The 15,205-nt window shown below is 48.0% G+C and overlaps 1 protein-coding gene across 1 annotated transcript; it reads right to left on the bottom strand.

Annotated features, from left to right (window-relative positions):
- Window positions 1-456: 456 nt before the first annotated feature.
- On the bottom strand, window positions 457-12,078 carry CLN5 (CLN5 lysosomal BMP synthase). The gene is made up of 4 exons (XM_075423260.1): window positions 11,942-12,078; window positions 9,623-9,788; window positions 8,224-8,449; window positions 457-5,009 (listed from the first exon to the last, which is right to left on the bottom strand). Exons 1-4 carry the CDS (start codon window positions 12,076-12,078, stop codon window positions 4,498-4,500), a joined length of 1,041 nt encoding a protein of 346 aa, XP_075279375.1. The 3' UTR covers window positions 457-4,497.
- Window positions 12,079-15,205: the final 3,127 nt, after the last annotated feature.

Below are 15,205 nucleotides of genomic sequence, written 5' to 3'. Positions count from 1 at the left end.
AGAGAAGGAGACTCCACAACCTCCCTGGGCAGCCTGTTCCAGTGCTCCGTCACCCTCAGAGGGAAGAAGTTCCTCCTCATGTTCAGATGGAACTTCCTCTGCTTCAGTTTGTGCCCATTGCCCCTTGTCCTGTCACTGGGCACCACTGAAAAGAGCTTGGCCCCATCCTCCTGACACCCACCCTTCAGATATTTGTAGGCATTTATAAGGTCCCCTCGCAGCCTTCTCTTCTTCAGGCTGAACAAGCCCAGTTCCCTCAACCTCTCCTCATAGGGGAGATGCTCCAGTCCCCTCACCATCCTTGTAGCCCTCCGCTGGACTCTCTCCAGTAGCTCTTCATCCTTCTTGAACTGGGGAGCCCAGAACTGGACACAGTACTCCAGATGAGGCCTCACCAGGGCAGTGTAGAGGGGAAGGAGAACCTCCCTTGTCCTGCTGGCCACACTCTTCTCGATGCACCCCAGGATCCCATTGGCTTTCTTGGCAGCCAGGGCACACTGCTGGCTCATGGTTAACCTGTCGTCCACCAGGACACCCAGGTCCCTCTCCGCAGAGCTGCTCTCCAGCAGGTCCACCCCAAGCCTGTACTGGTGCATGAGGTTGTTCCTCCCCAGGTGCAGGACCCTGCACTTGCCCTTGTTGAACCTCATCAGGTTCCTCTCTGCCCAGCTTTCCAGCTTCCATTGCATGGCCCTTCAGGCAGCAGAACCAAGCACAGTCTGAAGCGACCGGTAACTCCCGCATTCAAAGCGCGAGTAACGACGTGGTGACGTTGTCACCAGAGACAGGTCAAAGAGAAAGCAGGAGCTGACATCCTGGAGCCCGGCAGCCAGGACAGCCCCCGGCTCCTGCCGTCAGGCAAGTGCTCCTAGCGGCTGGCTGCGAGCGACGCGTTAGGTGTGATGCTATTATTTCTGCTCCCCTGTGTCCACCTCAAACACTTCTGCTAAATAGGCGGGGTTCCAGGCGCAACGACAGATCGGGGGCACAGAAGCTGTTTGATGTCGCAAATGTTTGCTTTTTAAGTGTCATCCTTATGGATCTGTTCTGGGCTTGTCTAAACTTCACAGAAGCAGCCTGCTCGTCACCTCAATGTTATTTTAGACCCAGCTCTATAGGCCTAACTCGAGGATTCTGGATTCTGCCTACAAGAGAGCGCTGTGCTCCCTTCCTTCAGTCTAAACGCTAGCGAAACTGTTTTCAGTGGGATAATGAATTAACTTCGACAACTGCCTCTCTCCTAGAACTGCGGTTTGCACTGGTGGAGTTTATTTCCACCTGGCTGCGCATTCAGGCTGAACAGTTGGCCTTTTGTTCGGCACCTTAAAACTCCAAAACTGAGAGAAGCAAAGACAGTGAAGGATTCCTTTCTCCAAGTATTGTGCCTACTGGAGGAATAAATACTGGCCTCAGAAGGAACTCATGTACGCTAAAAAAGGACAAGAACTCCATTGATAATTAGTACCTTCACACTGAGGATAGAGTTCCTCTTCCTTCCAAAGTGAGACACAGACTGGCATACGCACGTGGCTGCATAAAGGAATCGTCAAACGATCACCAGTACAACCTGCTGCTGAATATACTCACAGATCTTTGGCTTCAATAGTTGCTTCTTTCTGTTTCCGACTGGAAGGGATGCAGTGTTCTTGACAAGCAACTGTCCAGTTGTCTTCATCTTACCTTTCTTTGTTGCCTGAAATTTACTGTCCTCTAACTTGCAACTAACACAGGCTAAATGTAACTTTTCTTCCTCGCAGAGGCTCCCTGTACCATCCAGAGTGTGAGGATTAGAGTAAAATGTGCTAAATTAAGCAGATTGTACAGATGAAATTGGAAAAGTGAGAAGGGCTGTTATTTAGTTACAAAAAGCCCAGGATGTTATAAACTTGTAGTGCCAGAACTGTGAAGTTACATTTGACCGCAGCCATCAAAAGCAGTTACTCCTGTCATGCAGACAGCTGTTGATTTTGATCAAGCTCCTTAGTAATGATGAAGGTCTCACCTCTGTAACCAGTCAGCTATGCCAAGTTGTCGTATCACCTCTCTAGACGTTACTGGTCCACAACCTCCCATCTTTTCATTAGGAGCTGCGCAAGGAGGCTTTGACACGTGGGATTCTGCCACCATTCCCTGTGTATTTCAGGATTCGGCATTTCTAGGTCTGCAGGGCTCTTACATACCTAAGTCATTCTTTTCCCCTGATAGTTGGGGTGTCTGGGCTCCCTCGGTCCCGTATGAAGAGGCAATAGGACTGTACCGTGAAGGCACAGCACTGCCAGGCTGAGCAGAGAGCCTCTTTCACTGACTGGGGGGAGCACAGCCCACCCCAGCATGGCCTCTGCTTCAGGCTCCAAAAGGTCCCTCTAGCTGCACCAACGCTACAAGCTTTTTAGCAAATGCTAAAGAAGCAGCTTTTGGAGCTTCTACTGGCTTGGTTCCATGATCCTATTTCCCCTCCTGAGCTTGGGACGCTGGTTTAGATGCTGAGGCTTTTTCCCGGGAGGATAACTGTGGGCTCAACAATGTTGAGGGCGGGGTTAAGAGCCATGAAAACAGGCATCACAAGAACGCACCTTCTGTAGACAGGCTTGTTGCTCCCCTTTATCTCCCCTCGTGCCGCCTGGTTTACCTTCTTGGCTGGTAATCTGAAGAATCGGAAGCTCAGCTGGTTAAAGCAAGGACTTGCGACTTTGGCTGCAAAGAGTAAAGTCTTTCAAGTTGAGGTGGAAGATGAAGTGTCACTTAACAGTGAACTAATGAGCAGCTTTCCTCTGCAGAACAGAGGTGCTCTCTTCACCTCATTCCTCTCACATTAGCCCTCATGACCAGCCAATTACATGATAATGCAATTCAAGTAATTGATTTTACTGACTTTTCAGTACAAGGTCAATTTTCTGCCATTCTTGTGATTTGAATCAAATCACCGTGTACTTGCACTGTGTACTCCCTTCTTTGGCTGGAGCAGGCGATTACTTCAGCTCAAGCCGAACAAGATTCACACAGAATCACACAAAATGGTAGGGGTTGGAAGGGACCTCTGTGGGTCATCTAGTCCAACCCTCCTGCCGAAGCAGGGTCACCTACAGCAGGCTGCACAGGACCTTGTCCAGGCGGGTCTTGAATATCTCCAGAGAAGGAGACTCCACAACCTCCCTGGGCAGCCTGTTCCAGGGCTCCGTCACCCTCAGAGGGAAGAAGTTCTTCCTCATGTTCAGCTGGAACTTCCTCTGCTTCAGTTTGTGCCTGTTGTCCCTTGTCCTGTCACCACTGTGTAGCCGTGATGCAGCGATAACCTCTGCAAGAGCGCTACTCATGCTGCAACCAGTTTAAAAAACCCCAAAGTGAGCAGTGTACGCTGGGAGGTGATTATTCCTGCTGCAGGGGTGTTTTTTGTGTATAGGCACCTTGCTACTCTCCAGAAAGGCAGTGTTCCCTTGGCTTTGGTCAGCTGGGTTTAAAGAGGATGAGTTGCCAAGCTGCTCTAGGCGTAGCCTGGACCAGGAGCGGAGGACACCGCAGCTGGCACAGCACTGCGACTGCAAGCATCACTGCCAGTCAGGGGCTGCAAAGGCTTTTTACAGGTAAATCTATGACAGGTGCTAGTTCTTAGACTGTGACTTTGACACCCTGCAAACTGTCATTGCTTCTTTCCTATGAAGGATTCCATGCTTTTTTAAGAAATGCAAAAGGAATATAAACATGACTTCTATGAAACTAACTGAAGCCTCAAGTAGACTTAAAGACAGAAGACTGTGAGAACACTGCAGTTTTGCATCAAAATTGACATCAAAGCAGACTATTTGCCTTCTATCTGTGCTAGAAAACTCGCACACAAACCTGAGGAAGAATCATCTGTATTGTGTTCACAGTGCAGGTGAAGGAAGCAAAGTGGTGACAAGACACCACCCACCCCATCTTCTAACACATTCCTTGCCCCTTCCCACCCCACTGAACCCCCTACTTGATGAACCAGAGCCCAGCTGTACAAACCAAAAAGATACAGAAACACCAATCTAAGGCACATGTTGAAGGAATCGGGCACATCTAGGCACTCAGGTTCGTTAGCTCCGACACACGGACTTGCCAAGTTTGGTCAGACCAGAAGGTCCTTGCAATGCTTGTGTCCCGTCTCTTTTGGTGGCCACATGCTGTCGCCACATGGCCATGTCTGTGGAGACTGCAGGCGAGCTGCCTCCTTTCACCCTCTGGCACTGCAGTTTAGCCACGAGGAGCCACATCAGCCTATCTTCAGGCAGCAGGCGTCCACGGTTACACAGAAGGTGGTCAAGTCAGAGATGCTGAAGCATTCATGAATGTATGATGCAGGTAATAAGAAAAAAAGGCGTAGTCTTTTGTGCCGTCTAGCAAAGCCTTCCCAACACAACTTTTAGAGTTAGCAGTGAAACATACACCACTTCTCAATACCATCTCGGCAGCGCTCCAAAATCCTTAAGGATAGTCTGGCAATAAGGGCAAGCTTGGTTCTTCGGGAAGCAATTAGACACCAAAGGATGTTTTGCTTCCAGTAGGCAGAGGGACCTCTTCATAAATTACTTTGAGATAAGGGAACTTCATAGGTAAAAACCAGTATTCCAAGTTGTAGAAGAGGTAAAACTGACCATTCAAGATGACACGATCAATTATTTTTAAAAGATCCACAAAAAACTCTCCAACTGTCCGATGGGGTTTGAATGGATAGTAGAAGTCTCTTATAGCTGCTGCTAATGTCTTGTTTCCTAGTGGTCCAAAAATAGATGTTTCATTTCCCAAATACATAGGTTCTCCACTGAATAAAATTATGCTCGTATAGTTTGTTTGTATCTTCTTAAACACAGCTCCTAAGTCAGCTAGCTTCTGGTACGTTCTCAGTATGAATTTAGAGCATTCGTAAGAGTCAAACCACACTACTGATTGTTTGTCAGGACTTGCTTGAACTGTCCAGGTCTCATAGTAAATGCCAGTCTCGTTGTCGTATTTTACCCATTTTGCCATTTCATTAAACATGGTTCCTGTAAGAGACGAAAATAACTATTACAGAGACAAGGTAACAAATACATGACTCAGTATTTTCTGTCTATTTCAACCTCCCTTCCCTGCAAAAGCTTACCTACAACATTACCTAACCATACAAAGACACAAAGCTTAGGTTGGAGGGAGAAGCGATACTCCACTGAATAAACTATATTTACATGCAAGTTATTTAAACTAATCTGTTTTTCTGCCCCATTTCCTGCTACTACGCCAGCACATCCAAGCGTCAGAGAACCATGCCACTTCTTATTTTGTTTCATCCGTGTGGACAAACAGGGCAGGCAGCACAACCTACAAGAGATGCTGACAGAGTGCTCACCAGTGCAAGAGGCGTTCCTGCACTTCCTCAAGTTTTAACTCAGCAATTCAGGGCAGAAGTTTTCATGTCCCTCCATGAAAGAAACCTTAGACTGAGACACCCTGCTGTTTCAGCAGCTCCTCAGCCAGCAAAGTTGAACTAAGCCAAACGATACGAGTGGGATGTGAAGACCAGTACACTTAAAGACCTTGTGGATTTTTTTTTTTTTTTTTTTTTTTAGAATAAGTGTTTGGAGTGTTTGGTGATTTCACAACTGGAATGAGGAAGACCTCTCTAACTCAACTCACTCCTCCAGTAGCTCCATACACGTGATGCATCTGCCTCCCCAAAACAGAGCTGAAGCACAGGACTAATCTCCCTTCTTTATATTTTCCCCATAGTCCTACCACTGCACCTCAGCTCAGCCCTTCCAGCCCTCTTTCCTCAGTCACGGCACAGGGTACAACCATCTACGACTCAGATCCGTCTAGCACCTCACATTGATAGCACGGCCACGTTTTCAGATCCGTCTCGTGCCATACATCGGAAGACACAGTCAGACAACAGCCTGCAATCGTGACAGCGTTCCAAGCCCCCATCACTCTTTAGCTGCAAGCGTCACTGCCGTGGGTACAGTAACCGGGTTTGGCAGCTGCTGGAAGAGAGGCAAGGCTGCTGCACACCAACAGACCGACAGCAGTTACCTCGCAGCTCAGGGGTGGCAGACATCGGATCCGTGTCACTAACGCTGCCCTGCGCACAACCACCAGCCTCGTGCATCGAGCCTGGATCCACTGCAACGCTGCACTCGTCAAGACCAACGAAGAGCACCGCTTGCCACGCGTCTCCCCCTCAAAACAAGCTGCAAAGGTCAGGGCGCTGGGTCTACTCTTCATCAGGGAGTAAACACATCTCACACTTACCCTAAGGTAAGGCATACGTGCAAGCTACTACCTCAGAGTAACTAAAGCTCTACACATTCCCCTCCTAGGCTGCCCCCATTATAACTGTTCTTCACTCCACGCTTGAGAGCTTTTGGGCTTCACAGTAAACATCACAATAATTCTGTTTAGTGCAAGTGTTGGACACTTTTTTAATTGCCCGTGACTTGGTTTAATAAAACAGCAAGTCATAAAATCTGTATCAAGAACTGTACTTGCTATACACTGCAGATGGGCTTGAAGCTCCCCTTTATCTCCTCCAACTCCCACCAGATTAGCTTCCTAGTGTGTATTGTGCAAGGCGTGTTATTGAAAAGGACTTGTCTCTCCTAACAAGACCGAGATCGACTGAATATGAAGTTCTGGCCTGAAAGTCTTAAATTAAGCAAAAATATTACAGGTTAATGCATGGCTCCACGACAATCTGTTGGAAGATGCCTAGACAGTCAAAAATCAGACTTTGGATATTCCTGCCCTCTTGCTACAAAAGAACCATCCCACCAAGTAACGTAACCTGGCTGATGGGCTTTCAAAGGAAGTGAGAATGCTTCAGCGTGGTCTCTGACACTGCCAACAAACAGCTCCGCAGGATCTCGCAAGGGCAAAGAGGGTCCAGCTGCTTCACATGCTAACGCCCTTTCCCATGAGATGGGATGCCTTCTCCCCACTCTCTGAAGGACGTGAGCGCAGCTCGTGATGCTGTCCATCTGTGCTTGCATCCATTCACCCTCTTCCACGGTAAGTTTCAGATTCCTAGTCAAATTTGGACAATTCAAAACTCTCAGAGACGCTACTTTCCTAACAGTTTCACGGAAACAGGAATCCAGAGAGACAAGGAGGTCTGTAAAAACGCCTCCACGAGGCACCAGCCTAACCTCACCCTTCTTGGGCACCAGATAATCCACACAGGCAGGAAGCATTACAAGTTCCACAACTGCATGAAAATATTTAACTTGGTATTCATACAAAAGAACCCAACCGTATCCAGCATCAAAGATTTCAGTTCTCAGCTACAAACTCACAGGAAAGCAGCCCTGCTTATCTCATTGCTTAAAGAACAGCCTAGAACTTCTTAGCAGTGCTGGACAGATTATCTACAGACCGAGTCCAGCAAAGCTGCTAAAAGTGGAAGTGGGCAAACATAAAGCACCACAGCCCACTAGCTGTAAATCAGACCCTCCAACGGTGCCTTGCACACTATGCTAACTTTGGAGAGTAAGTGGGTTTGGTCACACAAAATGCAACTCTCCAAGTCCTCAGGGGACTTTGGTCCTAAGGCATTCCCTGTATTACTACAGTAATCAATCAGTTTTCCTGAAATGACGTTTTTATTTTAGGATTTTAGTGTTCAGTGTGTGCCAGGAAGCTATGCTGGCGATCATCCACGTATTTAGAGGTGTAAATCCTGGTTTTGTTCTATGACATATGACAGAGACCTATTACTGGGGACATCTCCACAGTTTTTATGACACGTAATGGGGGAGAAGGAAATAAAGCTTAATATTTTTTATATTTTTGAGACTATTTCCAAATATGCCTTGTTTGTTTGCTCAGTAATGTATGCATTTTCACTAGTTTTTCTATCTCAGCAGTCATGCGCCACCTCACAACAGAAAGCTTTGTTTTGGTGACGCCATGTGAAAAGAGTCCATAATGGTTCTGTATAAGCTGTTTTGCTATTTTTGCACTCAAGAGACTCAAGTGTTTTTGTGCAGCAACACCAAATGACTCTCATTTAACAACTCTTCAGTGTTCGTTGTTCAAAAGGCAGCAGCCTCACACCGCTTTCTGTATTAAAGAGAATGCAGACAGTATTTCAGTTTAAAATAAGCATCAGTGACTAACACTGCAAATAACACACAAAACAGAAATGAAAAGATAGTGCTTTACAAGAAGACAAGGCTGACTCTGTGTTTTATGATACTAAGACTACCCAAAGTATCTGACATCTACCTGATATTGTAGTCACGAGAACTAAAGTTCCATTTTCCTTCCAGTGTGCATCATCTATTCCTTCAAAAAAGCAGGCAGCTCCCTGGTTACACCAGAACGGTGCGTCCATGCCAGGCCGGAGGTGTGGAAATGTGCAGTTCCCAAGTTGGAAGAGCTCATACCACTCCATTGTGTAGTTTTTGCCTGTTAGAGAGCTCTTGAAACCCACAGCATCATGCATAATTTTCTGGAAAAGCAAAAAAAAAAAAAGTCCCAAAAGTCAAAATTTTAACATAAAACTGACTTCAGCATGACGTATACAGAAGATAAGAGGTTTGGGAGCTGCTGTGTAACAGGGTGAGCAGAGGGCAAGGGGTTCCTATAACATTTTGGATTTAGTAGCACTGATGCACAACATATTAGATTATACCACGCACATACTTTCATCGCAGAGTCACACTGCCTCAGTGCCTGTCTATCCATCCATTGTAAATTCTGTTGTATGGAGGCAGAGGATCAGTGGGAGCTCATCATCAAAACTCAAGCTTACTGTTGAATCCTTAACCTCACAGGGGTATCAAAGAAAAAAAGAGCAGAACTGAGTTACCAAAACCAGATCTTAGTAATGAAAGCCACAAAGGGAATGAGATAAATATTTATTTAAAAGCAGTATAGTAAATTCATAAATTCAACCTTAGTTTAACAACATTTGAAGCTATTTTCATTTTTGATTCTACGTGCTTGGTCTTGATGTTGATATTTCATGTTCAGTAGTATTTCTTTGTTCATTAGGGAATCGTGTTTTGGAGCTTTACTATCCTACTGCGACAGCTATAAATATTACTCAAGTTGAGATTCGTAACTGCATGACTCCATGAATGGAGACTTTAATTCAATACTGATCATAACACTCCAGAAAAAAACGTAAAAGCAACTAACTCCCCATCATCCACCAACTCTGACCAGCTAGCTGTCCGCTCCTGACAGATATCCCTGTCCATGCAAATATGTAAGTTTTTAACAACAGAAAAGTTTATGCACTAAGTGAGCGTTTCATTTGATATAAGGGGACAAATAAATGTATTTTCCTGACGTGGTGCTAGCACAGAAAAAAGGCACCCAAAACATAATGGTGTGTGTATACAAATCACTCCCGATACGCAGCTTCACAGGGGAACACATTCAAACCCACTGACAATGCTGGTCACGCTGCTCTTTATTTTAGCTGAGCTAAATTCTGTAACTTTTATTTGAAACTTACTGCTCTTTGGGTACCTTTCCTATAGAGACCCTAGCTTGCATATTCCCATACTCTTCCGTACAACCATATCCCAACATTACACCTCCTGTTCTTGACACCTGCTGCTGAATTTAGCTGTATTTGTCACTGTAACTTTGTTAAACAAAAGCACCACCTTACCAAATGTCCTAGTAGGTCACCATATTTGAATTCCCATACTGGAGCCTGTAATCGATAAACTTCAATGACATCCTCTTCTTTCATAACTGGAATGGCAGAGCCAGTGGGACAGAAGGTGTAACGAGCTTGGCAGTAAGGATCAGTTTTTGGACGGTAATCGAAGCGCCTGTGTTGAGAAAGAGAAACACGCAGAACGATAAGCACAGCTTCATGGCCGGAGTAACTGTCTCGTGGCTTCCTAAGGGCCTGAGTGGGAAAGCTCAAGCGTGCAGCCACCTCCAAAGACAGATCCTGTGATCCGGACGCTGCAACACTTGGAGTCAGGCTGCTGAGGCGCACGTCTGCAGAAACAAGGCTTAAGGACTTGAGACTCGCGAATGCAAGCCATGTTGTACGCAGTGCTTATAGCTAAGGAGCAGACATGATGAAGACTACAAAGGGTGACATGCTCACAAAATCAGAGACACAGATGCTGAGTAGAGGATGGTTCGAGAGCTGCCTCAAAAATGTTCTCCTAACAGGGATTGACCAGGTTGCTATGGGAAACTATTCTACAGTAATAGGTCCCCAGATGGAGCTATTTTTACTCTAGAATACCGCCAAAACCAGAAACAAATATTCTGTTCCTCTAAGCTAATTTAGATAAAGAGACCTAAGAACCTACACTGTTTCCATTCATCATTCCTATTAAACCTCACAAACTGAAGACCAGATCCGCTGACATATCACACTATATACAAACAGCAAAAAACCTTTCTGACAAGTCTTCCCTTTCCCAATTTCCTTCAAATTCACTCACTGTATTTCACTCAAAAGAAGGTTCCTATATTCCTGTTACCAAGACAGGCTGGTGTACACGGCTTGCAGCCTGAGAGTCTAACACAGATGCCCAGGGCCACTGAACAGTACAAATACCTCAGCCATGAGATGACTCAAGGACATGGGGCCTCCTGAGCCACAGTAAGGCCAGCAGCCCTGCTGAGACACCCTCTGCTTCCCCCGTGGACTTCCCCAAGCTTGCTGGGTACTTCAGCATGCCTGCTTTCACTTTGTCCGGGGCGGGGGAGAAAAACAAAAGAATATGGCTGCAAAAAGAACATACAGTCAGAAAACAAAGACTTACACCAGCCACACATTTAAGTCCTGTTTTTAAATTGCACACCTCATATTTCCAATTTCCCCTCCCACTGCACCTTGCATCTGACAAGAAGGTAACAAGCGTGTTAAGAAGCATTAAAATACCACATTTCTGACAGACTTGTGTTTTGACCATCCTGAGACCCAGCCTCGCAACTACTGAACTTGCTGGAAAACGCGGACACCTCGTGCCTGCAAGATTGGCTGCTTTGGGCACCACCTGGTAAATATTTAACCGATAGGAACTACGTAATGGGCTTTCAGAATTCCAGCCGTGCATTCTTTTCAGTAGTGCCCAGCCACAGGACAAGGGGCAATGGGCACAAAATTAAGCACAGGAAGTTCCGTCTGAATATGAGGAAGAACTTCTTCCCTCTGAGGGTGACGGAGCCCTGGAACAGGCTGCCCAGGGAGGTTGTGGAGTCTCCTTCTCTAAGAGACATTCAAGACCCGCCTGGACAAGATCCTGTGCAGCCTGCTGTAGGTGACCCTGCTTCGGCAGGGGGGTTGGACTGGATGACCCACAGAGGTCCCTTCCAACCCCGAACATTCTGTGATTCTGTGATTACACAAGCAGTCAAACACAGCTAATGCCTCCCTTTGTAAACAGCAAGCCCCCCCAAAGCAGACACAGCAGACAAGTAAGCGCAGCGGGGCTCATTCCCTCAGCGCAGCCCAGGCCGTAGCTGTTCGCTGCGGTAACATGCGGTAAATACGCGTTCTTCTGCTTTCCCCTCAGCGACACCAGGCCTTCTTCTGGAGCCAAGGCGGCTCCGGAGCAGCCAGCGGGATTTTACACCATTTCATTTATCACGAACAGAAGTAAAGTTAAATTTAAAACGTAAAATAAATCGTAGCCTGGCTTTCTCGCCTCAACTTCTTGCTAAAACAGGGATGAAAGGAGCACGTTCGCAGCGCGGGCGGCCATCCCGCCGCTGACAGAGCAGGGGACGGGACCCCCGCTCCCTGCCGCCCGCCAGCGAAACACACCAGACACCGCGTGAACGGCCAACACCCTCGCGGGTCAAACAGCGGAAGCTGCTCACGGCCTTTTTTAGCCTAAAATATTCAATAAACAGACCGAAGTGAAAGCTGAGGGCCTCGGAGGAGGAGCGGGAGGCGGGCGGTCAGGCGCCCACCCCCCCCGGCCGCCGGGCCCCCCGCCCCGCCTCACTCACTCACCTGTACGGCACCGGCCACCGCCGCTGCGGCAAGCGGGCCCCCCCGGCCCAGCGCGGCCCCCTCCCCGCCGCTGTCAGCGGCAGCAGCAGCGGGAGCAGCGGCAGCAGGAGCAGGCGCGAGCGGCGGGCGGCGCCCATGGCGGCGCGGCCTGCGGGGCTGCGGAAGCGGCGCGGCGGGGAGGAGGCCGCCCCCGCGCCCGCCCACAGGGCAGCAGGATAGGCTGCTGAGTACCAGTTTCAGTAACGCCGGGACTGCTGAGAAACGGTGTTCAGAAAACCATGAGATGGCACAGCTAATAAAGCCTTTAATTTCGGCATTTCTGTATCTCAGTTCGTTGCTGCCTGATTCTGTACTGCTCATCTTTAACATCCATGCTGTTCAGCACTATACATGAACTTCATGCATCTGCACATAATCTATACATACCTACATTTCCGTATTTCATTCTAACCTCATGCATGTTATTCGTGTCTGCTTCAAAGCTCTGGTTTTGTTCTTTATAAAACAAAGAGTGCTGTTACTCGTGTCTCCTAGCTGAAGCATAGCACAAAATGCCAGCTCTTCCACCTGTTCAAAAAAAGTATGTGTTTTTGCAGAATACAGTCATAATTCCTAGTCTGAGAGATTTTGATGGAAGCATAATTTATCCCTTCTGTGAAACCAGGATGCAGGGAAGTGAAATGACACAATGCACTGCTCGTTAGCCAAACCAGAAATACAGTGTGGACTGGTTCTTCGTCCTGGCTCAGCACGTGTTTGCAGCTTGGACTATTAAGTCTCCAGGCACCACAGTGGCTGCCGAAGGTGTCAGGTCAGATGACTAAGATGGCAAAGCTAATGACTGTTTTTAATTTTAGTACCATTTTTGTATCTCACTTCATTGCACCCCGTGGGAACTTTTGCAGCGCAGTACTCTGTTTTTAATTCTCATACAACTTAAGTTCTGTGTAAACCATATTTTAACATAGAAAATAAACAACTAATAAATTTGTGAATAGACTATACTCATACTCGAGCTAAAAAGCTCACATCAGCAATTTCTGAGTCAGCAGCTGTCTCGTTCATTATGCAGAAACATGTCAAAGTGCCCTTTATGAACCCACAGAGCTGATCTGCATCGTTGTCCACTAGCAGGCTTCGAGGAAAGACACAGACTGGCTACAAATACCGACTTCTGGAGTTGACAGGATTCCTACGTTTTTCTCGTTTCCCAGAGTAATTTCTTTTGATTAGTGAGAACTGAACATTTTCCTGAAACAATGAAGAAGACTCTCGGTGATTTCCCATTATTAAACAGTACCTTCTCCGTCTCTGCCCTTGAGAGTGACAGGGTGGAAGGAACAGAGAAAGGGGAACACGAACCCTGCTGCTGCTGCAGCCAAAAGCTGTGGTTTTGAACAGCTAGCTCGGTTTCGAACACCTACAGGAGTCACCACGCTGTAACAGCCACAGCAAAGAGGCTGAAGTAACAGCTCCTGTCTCATAAAAATGGGCTTCTCTGGGCGGCGCTTGCACCCGCAGCTGCACGTCCGCCAGCCTAGATACTGGCAAGGTGCCACTCAGTAAGAAAGTTACGGTTGTATATATGGATCGCAGTAGACAAAACTACACAGCTGGCAGTTCTGCTGCTCACAGGTTTTTTTTCTACTCACACTGGCATATGTTCTCTATTGAGTCAGCTGGATGCACACCTAGAAATACAAACATTACCTTAAGTCACACTGAAGCCAGTCTGAAAGGCAGACGTTCACCGATCTGAGGTCCGCCCTCCCCACCTTTGAGGGGTATGAAAGAAACCTTGAGAAAAGGAGCCAGATACAGGACTCCCCTGCACCCCTGCTCTGCTACGCAGCCTGAGGTGCAACCTGAACTGCGAGCTGAGGTGGGAGAAAGCCGTGTCTTTTTCTACGGGAAAGCAGAATGGCTGGGCTTTTGTGACTGTCTAAGGTAGGGCTAAGGGTTTCCCTCAGGTCCTCCTCCACCCTGAGAGCTACGATGAGGGCTGTGCTCGGGACCGAAGTGCAGCTCAGCCAGCATTTGGGACTACAGGGCCGCCCCGGCTTCATCTGTCAGCTTAGGGGACAGGTGATGGAAACTATTTCTTTCCGAGCTGGAATTGCAGAAGGGCTCTGCTGAAGCCTGAGAGATAGGATGAGGGCTGGCATAAGGACGCAGATGAAGTTCATCGTGAGTTTTGAGCTGAGAGGGACTCCCTGGGATCTGCTGCGGGGTAGCAATAAGTGAATTGATGTGTCAACTGGATGCAGTCTGCGAAATACAAAGAGCTATCCAAGTCAAATATAAGCTAACCTGTTGTAAGGCAACTTAAGGCCCTTCAGAGCAGGATTTGCACCACAGAAAACATCTTTCTCAAAAAAACATGTTTCTCAAATCCTGAGCAGTAGGAAAATGGTTGGGGTCCACCAAGACAGAGACGTAATTCAACGAACTGAAGCCTGAAGGACACAGTACACCAAGGCCCAGGGTGTGCTCTCCCCTCCACATTGTGTAGCTGGTTGCTCAAAGTCTGCTAAGAACTGTTGTGAAGAAAGCCAGAAACTGCTTCTGCCTAGGCTCTCCCAAAGAGCTCTGCTGAGACACCTCAGCAGGGGCTCCCTGTCCCTTTCCTGGGGAGCCGCTTTGGAGCTGCGGCTCTTGTCCTTCACCCAAGCTACACTCCAGCCATGCCTGAGCCCAGCCCAGTACCCCACTGATGCAGACCCCGGCCCACACGCCCATCTCCCCAGCTTGACCTTGGGTCTTGCCTTGTCACCGTGGGCCTGCCTGAGGATCAGACTCGTGGTGGGACCTCACTGCTGTCACCGGAGCTGCCCTCCTCACTGTGCTTGAGGGGTGGGATTGGGCCAGGCTGGTGAGGGGCCTGCCTCCACGTGCCCTGTTACCCTTTCCCCTGGGGAGCAGCCAGCCCGCGCTGCGCCCTGGCACCCCGACTCTGATGCTGCCACACAGCAGAGCAGTGAGTCCTCTTCCCCGCTTCAGACACAGGTTTATCTGAAGTCAGATAACAACTTCTGTGCTTTACGCTAGCTCCGGGGGTGTCAGGGAGCAGCGGGAGCAGTGCTGCTTTGCACAGGAGGACGAGCCAGGAGCAGAGGTGACCATGATGCAGGAAAGGGCAGTGACTTCAATGACCACGGTGCAGTCCTGAAGTCTCTGAGTGGGAACAGGTATGTAGTGGCTGGATCCACCAACAGCCCAAACACGGCAAGGCAGAGCCAAGCCCAGCATCCAGCCAAGAGACAG

Source organism: Opisthocomus hoazin, chromosome 1, assembly GCF_030867145.1.
Source record: "Opisthocomus hoazin isolate bOpiHoa1 chromosome 1, bOpiHoa1.hap1, whole genome shotgun sequence".
Classification (NCBI taxonomy): Eukaryota; Metazoa; Chordata; class Aves; order Opisthocomiformes; family Opisthocomidae; genus Opisthocomus; species Opisthocomus hoazin.
Note: the sequence above shows the minus strand (reverse complement) of the source record. Positions and strands in the feature narration are given on the sequence as shown.